This window comes from Somniosus microcephalus, chromosome 12 (assembly GCF_052327205.1).
Source record: "Somniosus microcephalus isolate GS21.2 chromosome 12, FLI_Smic_1.0, whole genome shotgun sequence".
Classification (NCBI taxonomy): Eukaryota; Metazoa; Chordata; class Chondrichthyes; order Squaliformes; family Somniosidae; genus Somniosus; species Somniosus microcephalus.
Window position 1 is genome coordinate 207,241,899 of NC_140998.1, and position 12,199 is coordinate 207,254,097.

The 12,199-nt window shown below is 46.9% G+C and overlaps 1 protein-coding gene across 1 annotated transcript in view; it reads right to left on the reverse strand.

Annotated features, from left to right (window-relative positions):
- Positions 1–621: 621 nt before the first annotated feature.
- The window catches only part of LOC147109973 (poliovirus receptor homolog), a 30,574-nt gene continuing 18,996 nt past the window's right edge, over positions 622–12,199 (reverse strand). Inside the window, exons 4-8 of the mRNA XM_086002446.1 lie at positions 7,907–8,026; positions 4,389–4,435; positions 3,253–3,282; positions 3,107–3,150; positions 622–2,004 (exon numbers count right to left, since the gene is read on the reverse strand). Of these exons, the coding sequence (XP_085858572.1) occupies positions 2,001–2,004; positions 3,107–3,150; positions 3,253–3,282; positions 4,389–4,435; positions 7,907–8,026 (245 nt within the window). The 3' untranslated portion in view covers positions 622–2,000. The remainder of the gene's footprint in view (positions 2,005–3,106; positions 3,151–3,252; positions 3,283–4,388; positions 4,436–7,906; positions 8,027–12,199) is intronic.

Sequence of the window (12,199 nt, forward strand, 5' to 3'; positions counted from 1 at the left end):
TCTGGGGATTCTTAGCTGAGCACTTGGGAAGTGGCCAAGCTGCTTGGTGCTGCCGCTAGTGCTGCACCCTTCTAATTGGAATCATTCTCACCAATGTATAATTTATGGTTTATTTTTGTTAAATCCGCCCTCCAGCGAAGGTGAAAATGCAACGTCAAGCGTCAAGACCTGCGCTGACTTGGGGCATGGGCCATCTCGATCTTTGGTGACAGGGAAGCAAGGGATCCGGAGTCATTTAGGGCTTTTTGGGATTTTGGGAACACTGACGGAATCGTCTTCATCTCAGGTTATAACTCGGCCCAGAACTTGCAGTCAGCGGCAAAGCGACGGCGCTCGCCGCTGGCCTCGAAGAAAGCTGCCCACAAAGCTCCACCGACCTCTGTAGCGTGAATTTCCCCTCTGCGGACTTCAGTTTTAATCTGGCATCCAATCAGGCGAGTCTCCAGTGTCCAGCAACAGTGATGTCATCTTCTCAAGGAGCAATTGGTGATGGGCAATAAATGCTGGACTTTCCAGCGACACCCACATCCCATAAATTAATTTTTTAAAAAGCAGGCTGAGAAGCCAATCCATTTGAAGAATTCTCACAGACTGCAAACCAGGAAGTAAAATGCACAGATACTAATTTATTTTTTTAATCAATTTTACAGAGAGCGAAATAAAGATTGCGACATACATGTAGGATTAAGGCAGAAGCTGAAATATCATAAACAAACCTTTAAAAATATTATTTAAAAAAGAAACATGGCATTCTTAATCATATTAATGTAAAAATTTGACAATCCACAAATATAAAATTAGATTTTCAGGGCCAGAGAGGTTGTTCAGCAGTCAGTACGTCGTTAAAAGCCCAGTTACACCTCTTTCAACAAAGCTTAACTTTTTCGGGGAGGTTTGGGAGGGGAGTTTAACAGCAACATTCCAGTGTAACAGGGTAAGATTTCATCCTTCAGTGCGATTTGGATTGATTGTCTGCTCTGGGGAGTTTCACACTGGGACAGGGAATGGCTGACCGCAACTTCTGGATTCCCGTCTGTATCTGCGTATGTGGCAAATCCGGAAGTTCCAGAGGGGGAATGACGGCAAACGCTGACAGCTTCACCGTCATAACCACCGCCCAATCCTGGCCATTAAACAGGGCCCTGGTGAGACCACACCTGGAGTATTGTGTACAGCTTTGGTCTCCTTACCTAAGGAAGGATATACTTGCCATAGAGGGAGTGCAGCGAAGGCTCACCAGACTGGTTCCTGGGATGGGGGGATTGTCCTATGAGGAGAGATTGAGTAGACTAGGCCTATATTCTCTAGAGTTTAGAAGAATGAGAGGTGATCTAATTGAAACATACAAAATTCTTACAGGGCTTGACAGGGTAGATGCAGGGAGGATGTTTCCCCTGGCTGGGGAGTCTAGAACCAGGGGCCACAGTCTCAGAATAAGGGGTCGGCCATTTAGGACTGAGATGAGGAGTGATTTCTTCACTCAGAGGGTGGTGAATCTTTGGAATTCTCTACCCCAGAGGGCTGTGGAGGCTCAGTCGTTGAGTATATTCAAGACAGAGATTGATAGTTTTTTCAATATTAAGGGATTTGGGGATAGTTCTGGAGCGTGGAGATGAGGTCGATGATCAGCCGTGATCTTATTGAATGGTGGAGCAGGCTCGAGAGGCCAAATGGCCTACACCTGCTCCTATTTCTTATTTTCTTATTATATTTCGCCGTGTGTTCTTCTGGTTCCAACAGACTCAGAGTTGGCGGTTGTGGAGTTGGTGGTGGGTGACTAGAATACAAGTGGGTAGAAGTTGTGCTGCAGCTGCACAAAGCCCTGGTTAGAAAAGGGCACGTCGCAGTTTCTAGACCAGTGTTCCATTCAGAAGGTAATTTCCTTAAGGGAGTCTGTTGAACACAATTGAAGGACCGGGACCCCCATGGAGGAGGGAACACTCCCCGGGGTGAGCAGGAGTTGTCCCTGTTCTTACATTCCCAGTAAACATGCGAGCACCTTATCTGAAAAAGATCAAAGAGTTAGACCTGTCACGGCCAGAGGATCAATATGTGGAAAAGAAATGGACACAGTGCAATAGTTATTTATAGCAGGAAACAGGAGAAAGGGAATTGAATGAACATTAGATAGATAGCGAGAGATAGAGAGAGAGAGAGAGATAGAGAGAGATAGAGAGAGAGAGAGAGATAGAGAGAGAGATAGAGAGAGATAGAGAGAGAGAGATAGAGATAGATAGATAGAGAGAGATAGCTGGAGAGATAGAGAGGGAGAAAGATAGGTAGTGAGAGAGAGACAGAGAGAGAGAGATAGATAGATCGATAGATAGAGAGAGAGAGATAAAGAGATAGATAGATAGAGAGAGAGATAAAGAGATAGAGAGATAAAGAGAGATAAAGAGATAGAGAGATAGATAGATAGATAGACAGATAGAGAGACCGAGAGATAGATAGAGATAGATAGATAGATAGAGATAGAGACAGACAGAGAGACAGACAGAGAGACAGGCAGATAGAGAAAGATAGATAGAGAGATAAGATAGAGAGATAGATAGATAGAGAGATAAAGAGAGATAAAGAGATAGAGAGATAGAGAGAGATAAATATAGATAGATAAATAGACAGACAGACAAAGAGAGAGAGACAGATAGATAGATAGATAGACAGACAGAGATATATAGACAGACAGACATAGATAGAAAGATATATAGATAGACAGATAGAGAGAGAGAGATATAGACAGACAGATAGATAGATAGACAGACAGAGAGACAGGCAGAGAAACAGATAGATAGATAGATAGAGAGACAGATAGATAGATAGATAGAGAGACAGATAGATAGATAGATAGAGAGACAGATAGATAGACAGAGAGACAGACAGAGAGACAGATAGATAGACAGACAGAGAGACAGGCAGAGAAACAGATAGATAGATAGATAGATAGAGAGACAGATAGAGAGACAGAGAGACAGACAGAGAGACAGATAGATAGATAGATAGATAGAGAGACAGAGAGACAGACAGAGAGACAGATAGATAGACAGACAGACAGAGACATGATGTCGGGGGGTTGCTGACTATTAATTTCACAGTGTATGAACCATACCTCTGCAGCTGGCTGTAAACTGACTGTTCCTCCAACTTCAAACCCTGTGAGGAGTTGTTGAAACAAGTGAGAATTTTTGATATCTCTATAACTTAGAGATGAAATGAGGTGACGCTTGGAATGGTCTGAGTGTTGGATATACGTACCATGTAAATGGAGTTCAAGTCAGATGTATCCTGGAACATAAAGTTAATGCAGCTCAATAGAGGAACATTCAGGAATTGGCCTCGACAGTAAGGGAAAGGCAAACTGCAATGTGTACATGGACACAGCGCAAAATGTGCTCCATGAACAATGAGATCAATGCTGCAGCACTTAACAATGTTGGCAGATCTCTGGGCATTAAATAACGGCTGAAATTCATTCATGGAGTCACAGAGTCACACAGAAGTGTCCTTTTCAGCCCATCGTGCCTGTGCCGGCTCTTTGAAAGAGCTCTCCAATTAGTTCCGCTCCCCCCTGCTCGCTCCCCGTAGCCCTGCGCACTTTTCCGATTGAAGAATTTCTCCGATTCCCCTTTTGAAAGACCCAAAACCATTGGAACGATTGGTGTACGGTGATATATTGCGGGTATAACTATCCGGTATATCAAAGCAGAGATGCTTTGCTGTGTTTATGCTTTTGGTTTGTGCAATATTGTAACCAAGACGTGAACCCTTCAGCACTATACCCTCTGGAGTTTAGAAGAATGAGAGGTGATCTCATTGAAAGGTATAAGATTCTGAGGGGGATTGACAGGGTCGATGCTGAGAGGATGTTTCCCCCTGGCTGGAGAGTCTAGAACCAGGGGTCTCAGTCTCAGGATAAGGGGTCGGCCATTTAGGACTGAGATGAGGAGGAATTTCTTCACTCAGAGGGTGGTGAATCTTTGGAATTCTCTACCCCAGAGGGCTGTGGAGGCTCAGTCGTTGAGTATATTCCAGGCTGAGATCGATAGGTTTTTGGACTCTAGGGGAATTGAGGGATATGGAGATCGGGCGGGAAAGTGGAGTTGAGGTCGATGATCAGCCATGATCTTATTGAATGGTGGAGCAGGCTCGAGGGGCTGTATGGTCGACTCCTGCTCTTATTTCTTATGTTCTTATGTGACCCGTTATCGTTAAACGCGCTAAGATTTGTTAAGGTATTGCCTTGAACAGTCATTTTTACCGTGGGGTTCTTGTGAAGGAATCGATGTTGTTAGTAAACTGAGGAAGGACATGATTCAGCCCGTCAGCATTCAAAATGGGAAGTTTAGTGAGGAGCGCGAAGTGACCATATATTAATGCGGGATTGGATTTACCTGCTCAGCTTTCTTCCTTTGAAGAGGAACATTGACGTAGGGTCCCTCTGAAAGCATAAAATATATTGAATCAGTGCACGTTGATGTAAACCAGCTCCTCAATTCTAATGGAGAAAAGAAAGACTTGCATTTATATAGCGCCTTTCACCACCACCGGACATCGCAAAGTGCTTTACAGCCAATGAAGTGTAGTCTCTGTTTGAATGTAGGAAACGCGGCAGCCAATTTGTGCACAGCAAGCTCCCACAAACAGCAATGTGATAATGACCAGGTCATCTGTTTTTAGTGATGTTGGATGAGGGATAAAAATTGATCAGGGTCCCGGGGATAACTCCCCCTGCTCTTCATCAAAATAGTGCAATGGGATCTCTTTACGTCCACCTGAGACTGCAGTCGGGGCCTCGGTTTAACGTCTCATCTGAAGGACGGCACCTCCGACAGTGCGGCGCTCCATCAGTACTTTTCCTCCGACAGTGCGGTGCTCCCTCAGTACTGCCCCTCCGACAGTGCGGTGCTCCCTCAGTACTGCCCCTCCGACAGTGTGGCGTTCCCTCAGTACTGCCCCTCCGACAGTGCAGTGCTCCCTCAGTACGGCCCCTCCGACAGTGCGGCGCTCCCTCAGTACCGCCCCTCCGACAGTGCGGCGCTCCCTCAGTACTACCCCTCCGACAGCGCAGCGCTCCCTCAGTACTGCTCCTCCAACAGTGCAGCGCTCCCTCAGTACTGCCCCTCCGACAGTGCAGTGCTCCCTCAGTACTACCCCTCCGACAGCGCAGGGCTCCCTCAGTACTGCCACTCCGACAGCGCAGCGCTCCCCCAGTACTTCCACTCCGACAGTGCGGTGCTCCCTCAGTACTGCCCCTCCGACAGTGCGGTGCTCCCTCAGTACGGCCCCTCCGACAGTGCAGCGCTCCCTCAGTACTTCCACCCCGACAGTGCGGTGCTCCCTCAGTACTGCCCCTCCGACAGTGTAGCACTCCCTCAGTACTGCCCCTCCGACAGTGCGGCGCTCCCTCAGTGCTGCCCCTCCGACAGTGCGGCGCTCCCTCAGTACTGCCCCTCCGACAGTGCAGCGCTCCCTCAGTACTGCTTCTCCGACAGTGCGGCGCTCCCTCAGTACTGCCCCTCCGACAGTGCGGCGCTCCATCAGTACTGCCCCTCCGACAGTGTAGCACTCCCTCAGTACTGCCCCTCCGACAGTGCGGCGCTCCCTCAGTGCTGCCCCTCCGACAGTGCGGCGCTCCCTCAGTACTGCCCCTCCGACAGTGCGGCGCTCCCTCAGTACTGCCCCTCCGACAGTGCGGCGCTCCCTCAGTACTGCCCCTCCGACAGTGTAGCACTCCCTCAGTACTGCCCCTCCGACAGTGCGGCGCTCCCTCAGTACTGCCCCTCCGACAGTGCGGCGCTCCCTCAGTACTACACTGGGAGTGTCAGCCTAGATGTTTGTGCTCAAGCCTCTGGAGTGGGACTTGAACCCATGACCTTCTGACTCAGAGGCGAGGGTGATACCCACTGAGCCACTGGAGGACATACAGCTGTCTCTGTCATTTCTCTCGACAGATATTGATTCACTGGCTGTGTATCGGTAGAATTTCCTACCTTATTACAAAAGGTAGTTGGTGTCTGTGTGGCGCTATTGAAAGATAATTGTGAGTTGCTGATTTTACCGTTCCATTGAGATTCTAGTATCAGGTGCTTGATGTGGGGCCGGGGTGGTGTGTTACTGTTTATGCTGAAAATAGGCGTCAGTCTTGGTCCTGTGATAGCACTCTCACCCCCGAGTCGTAAGGTTGTGGGTTCAGGTATTTCTCCAGGGACTTGAGCACACAATCCAGGCTGACACTGCCAGTGCAGTACTGAGGGAGTGCTGCACTGTCTGAGGTGCCGTCTTTCGCATGGGACGTTAAACCGAGGCCCCCATCTGCCCTCAGAGATCCCACCGCACTGTTTAAAGAAGAGCGGGGAAATCCTCCTGGCATCCGAACCAAGACCGACAACAAATAATCCTGGCATTCAATTTATTGCTGTTTCGGGGATCTTGCTGTGTGTAAATTGTCCGTCACGATTCCTGCATTTGAAACGTAGTTTATTGGCTGTAAAGCACTGAGACATCCTGAAAGGCAAGGCCATTCATTCATTCATTCATTCTCTTTATTTCGTTCTTTCTCTCTCTCTCTTTCTCTTTCTTTCTCTCTTTCTCTCTTTTCCTCTCTTTCTATCTTTCTCTCTCTCTCGTTCTCTTTCTTTCTCTCTTTCTCTCTTTTCCTCTCTTTCTATCTTTCTCTCTCTCTCATTCTCTCTCTCTCTCTCTCATTCTCTCTCTCTCATTCTCTCTCTCTCTCTCATTCTATCTCTCTCATTCTCTCTCTCTCCTTTTCTCTCTTTCTCTCTCTTTTTCTCTCTCTCTTTCCTCTTTCTCTCTCTCTTTCTTTCTCTCCTTCTCTCTCTCTCTTTCTCTCTCTCTTTCTCTCCCTCTCTCTCTTTGATTCTTTTCTCTCTCTCTCTCACTCTCTCTCTCTTTCTTTCTCTCTTTCGCTCTGTGTGTCTCTCTCTCTCACTCACTCTCTTTCTCTCTCTCTCTCACTCACTCTCTTTCTCTCTCTCTCTTGCTCGCTCTCTCTCTCTCGGACATAGTGAAAGCTGTGAGTTATTTATTTTTCAGGCTCTGTCTACGACACTGATATTGCCATAATTTGAACATTTATTGCAAGTGTGGCTCAGAGTGAGATGGTGAAGCCCAGTGTGATCAATGGGAAACTGGGAAGGAGGCAATGCGGAAGGCTCACTTTCAAAATAAAATCATTTCTTGACCACAACAGTCCTGACCCCTGGTTACAGAACCTTGGTTTGATTTATTTATTTATATTTAAGTATGTGCTCTGTGTGGGTAACTCTCAATGTTCTATCCATATTATGGCCTTCGTAATAAGTTCAGATTGGGAGGGAAAGTAAAACTATATAATAGACAGACAGAGACAGACAGATAGACAGAGAGATAGAGAGACAAGCAAAGACAGACAGACAGAAACAGACAGAGAGACAGAAACAGACAGAGAGACAGATAGAGATAGAGAGATAGAGACAGACAGAGACAGACAGACAGGGAGGCGGGGACGGACGGACAGATGGATAGAGAGAGAGATAGAGAGATAGATAGACAGAGATAGATGAAAAGATAGATAGAGAGATAGAGAGACAGACAGACAGAATGAGATAAGAAGGTTTGGAAGAACCTTTTCTTGCACCTTGTCCAGGTGATGCAGGGTGACGGTAGAGGAACCTGCCCCCAGTGAGGGCTCCCATTCACCACCCTCAACTCCTGAGCACAGTGGAGTGGTGGGAATTGAGGAGAAGGTAAGCGGTTGTCGGGAAAGAGAGAAAGCTTGGGATAAGAGCGGAGAGCAAGACCAGCAATCTGAAAATCAGAAGAAAGATAAAAGGTCGAGAGGTCGGTCGGAGTTGAACTGCCTGTGGCTGTCTAGACAGTTGATTTCACCTCTCAGTTTCCAATAATTTACCTGCTGCTGTGGATTTCTTCCTGATCAGTAGAACGATGAGAAACGTGGCCAGAACAATCACCATCACTCCGACTACCACACAGGAGATAATTACATTTCTCTTTACATTCCCAGCCGGATCTGTGAAAACACAATGAGAAAACAATGAATTGGAAGAACTGTGTACATGAATTATTAAAAATCTGGTTTATGTGTGGACTTCCTGTCCATAACCTGGATTCTGTTTTTTTTTTATTCGTTCCTGGGATGTGGGCGTTGCTGTCAAGGCCGGCATTTATTGCCCATCCCTAGTTGCCCTTGAGAAGGTGGTGGTGAGCCGCCTTCTTGAACCACTGCAGTCCGTGTGGTGAAGGTGCTCCCACAGTGCTGTTAGGGAGGGAGTTCCAGGATTCTGACCCAGCGACGATGAAGGATCGGTGATATATTTCCAAGTCAGGATGGTGTGTGTGACTTGGAGGGGAACTTGGAGGTGGTGGTGTTCCCATGCGCCTGCTGCCCTTGTCCTTCTAGGTGGAAGAGGTCGCAGGTTTGGGAGGTGCTGCCGAAGAAGCCTTGGCGAGTTGCTGCAGTGCATCTTGTAGATGGTCCACACTGCAGTCACGGTGCGCCAGTGGTGGAGGGAGTGAATGTTTAAGGTGGTGGATGGGGTGCCGATCAAGCGGGCTGCTTTGTCCTGGATGGTGTCGAGCTTCTTGAGTGTTGTTGGAGCTGCACTCATCCAGGCAAGTGGAGAGTATTCCATCACACTCCTGACATGTGCCTTGTAGGCTTTGGGGAGTCAGGGGGTGAGACACTCACCGCAGAATACCCAGCCTCTGACCTGCTCTTGTTGCCACAGTATTTATATGGCTGGTCCAGTTATGTTTGTGGTCAATGGTGACCCCCCAGGATGTTATCACAATTTTGACCCAACGACTATTGTGCTGGACAGATCTCATGTTTCTGTGTCTTAGACTTGATCATATGATGAATTGTGATAGGTTACTGTGTCAGTGACCTTAGTCCAGAGGCGATTCCAACAATTACTGCTCCATATTGCTTCGAAAGCTTGAACCCCAATCATTGGGCTGCTTTTTCCAAGGTGCCTCTCATCGAAGGACAGGTGGACCGTCGTCAGAGCTGTCGGGCTGAGGGACTGCCGTCCACTATGTTTATTCGGGGTTGCAAGTTAATTCGAGCCAGTTTGGTGCTGGGGATTTCAAAAGTCTAACTGGGAACGGGAGTCAGAGCTGTGTATCAGAACATTTGACGTACCATTGTTATCTGTTGATAGGTTCTCACATTGAAACTGGTGAAAATAGCGACAGAAAGATAGATAGAGAGATAGAGAGAGAGAGAGATAGACAGATAGAGAGATAGATAGAGAGACAGATAGAGAGATAGATATACAGATAGAGATAGAGATAGATATATAGATAGAGAGATAGATAGATAGAGAGATAGATAGAGAGATAGACAGATAGATAGACAGAAAGAAAGATAGACAGATGGATATATATATATATATAGATAGACAGATAGATAGATAGATGGATAGACAGACAGACAGAGAGACAGATAGATAGACAGATAGATAGATAGACAGATAGATAGACAGATAGACAGACAGATAGATAGATATATAGACAGACAGACAGATAGATAGACAGATAGATAGATAGAGAGATAGATAGAGAGATAGACAGATAGATAGACAGAAAGAAAGATAGACAGATGGATAGATATATATATATAGATCGACAGATAGATAGATAGATGGATAGACAGACAGATAGATAGACAGATAGATAGATAGACAGATAGGTAGACAGATAGACAGACAGATAGATAGATATATAGACAGACAGACAGATAGATAGACAGATAGATAGATAGACAGATAAATAGACAGATAAACAGACATACAGACAGACAGACTGCTCCCTGCCCTATTTTTATTTCTTATTTCGGTGGGCTGGGATCACAGATGTCCATCATTTTTCATCCAGCTCATTATTTTTATTACCAGGGCAAAGGTACTTCCTGACCATCTGATTCTCCAAGCTGGGTTTCAGTTATTTCTTATCTTTTTGTGTTGGAAGTTTTATTGTGGTTAAGGGTGTTTTGCTTATTCGGTTGACTGGTTCCCTGTCTCCCTTATCAGACTGGCTATGTCTGGTTGGGAGACTGCTTGTGCTTGGGTTGACTTTAAGGTGACAGTGAACCCAGTCCTTCACACGGTACAATATCCACTTCCGTGGATTGAAGATATTTTCGCCTCGTTATCTGGAGGGAAATGCTTCACTAAGATTGATCTGGCCCAGGCGTACCTGCAAATGGAGGTAGAAGAAGCCTCGAAACAGTACCTCATGATCAACATTCATAAAGGTCTCTACCAATACAACTGGCTGGTGTTCGGGGTAGCATCAGATCCGGCTATTTGGCAAAGGGCAATGGATCAAGTCCTGCAAGGGATTCCAGGGACCCAGTGTTATTTGGATGACATCCAGATCACGGGCGAAACTGACAGTGATCACCTTGCTAACCTGGAGCTGGTGCTCACTAGATTGAAGGAATATGGGCTCCGAGCTAATCGCCACAAATGCGAGTTTTTCCAGAAGCAGATCTCGTATTGTGGCCACATTATTGATAAAGAGGGGTTACATAAGTCCCCTGAAAAGATTGAGGCAGTAGTCAAGGCTCCAGCACCGGAAAATGTGTCACAACTGAGGTCGTTCCTCGGGCTGGTGAACTACTACCATAAGTTCGTGCCGAATTTGTCTACAGTACTACACCCACTGAACACCCTACTGCAAACGGGGGTACCATGGAAGTGGAATGACGAATGTAAACAAGCTTTCCAGAAGTGCAAAGAATTGATCACATCAAAAGAGGTGTTAGCTCATTTCAACCCAGCACTACCAATTCGGTTGGCGTGTGATGCATCACCCTATGGTATTGGAGCGGTGCTGTCGCACAAATTCCTGGACGGCTTGGAGAGGCCAGTAGCCTTTGCGTCTCGGTCACTAACCTCAGCAGAGCGTAACTACGCCCAGATTGACAGGGAGGCCCTCAGCCTAGTGTGCGGAGTGAAAAAGTTCAACCACTATCTGCACGGGCAGAAGTTCACCTTGCTGACTGACCGCCAACCACTTGTCTCCATCTTTAATCCAAAGAAGGGCGTTCCGGTGATGACTGCGCAACGGCTACAAAGATGGTCCCTTTTTCTAGGGGTGAACCAATATGAAATAGAGTATAAGGGCACGAAACAGCATGGAAACGCTGATGGGCTAGCACGCCTGCCACTGCCTACTGCGGAGGAAGCACCAGCAGTGGACCCTGTCGAAATATTTTATTCGACTATAATTGAACGCTTGCCAGTAACTAACGCGGATATAGAGAAGGAGACCCGAAATGACCCGACACTGTCTCGGTTATATGATTTGACGGTGAAGGGATGGCCGACACATGGCGACTCACTGTTGCCAGCATTCTCACCCAGAAGAGAACAGCTGTCAGTATGCCAGGGGACCTTGATGTGTGTATCCCGAGTGGTAATTCCACCCAAGTTAAGGGAGAGAGTGCTCAATGAGCTTCACGAAGGCCATCTGGGAGGGGTGAAAATGAAAAGCCTTGCTAGGGCTTATGTGTGGTGGCCGGGGATCGATCAGCAAATCGAGGACCTGACAAAGAGCTGCTCAGGATGCCAGAAGGTCCAAAATGCACCACCGCATGCCCCTCTACACGCATGGGAGTGGCCCTCCTCTCCATGGCAACGGGTGCATATTGATTTTGCTGGTCCATTCATGGACTCAATGTTCTTAATAGCCGTGGATGCGCACTCGAAATGGCCTGAGGTGATCAAAATGTCCTTCACCACCACGGAGAAAACGATTGCAGTCCTACGGACCATATTTGCCAGGAACGGCTTGCCAGAGCAGATTTGCTCTGATAACGGACCACAGATTGTATCCGAAGAATTTCGAAGATTTATGAAATGGAATGGGGTAAGGCATTACACATCCGCCCCGTATCATCCAGCCACAAATGGATTGGCTGAGAGGTTCGTACAAACCTTTAAAAAGGCAGTAAGAGCCATGTGCGATGACGACATTCCACTGCAGCATAAGGTGGACAATTTCCTTTTAGCCTACAGAAATGCGACACATGCAGTTACCAACCAGACCCCGGCCATGATGTTCTTTAACCGAAGGTTGAGATCTCGTCTGGATTTGCTCAGACCAAATGTACGAAGAAATGTTGAGAATAAGCAATCCCAGCACATCAATGAGAAGCCGACAAGGACCTTCAATG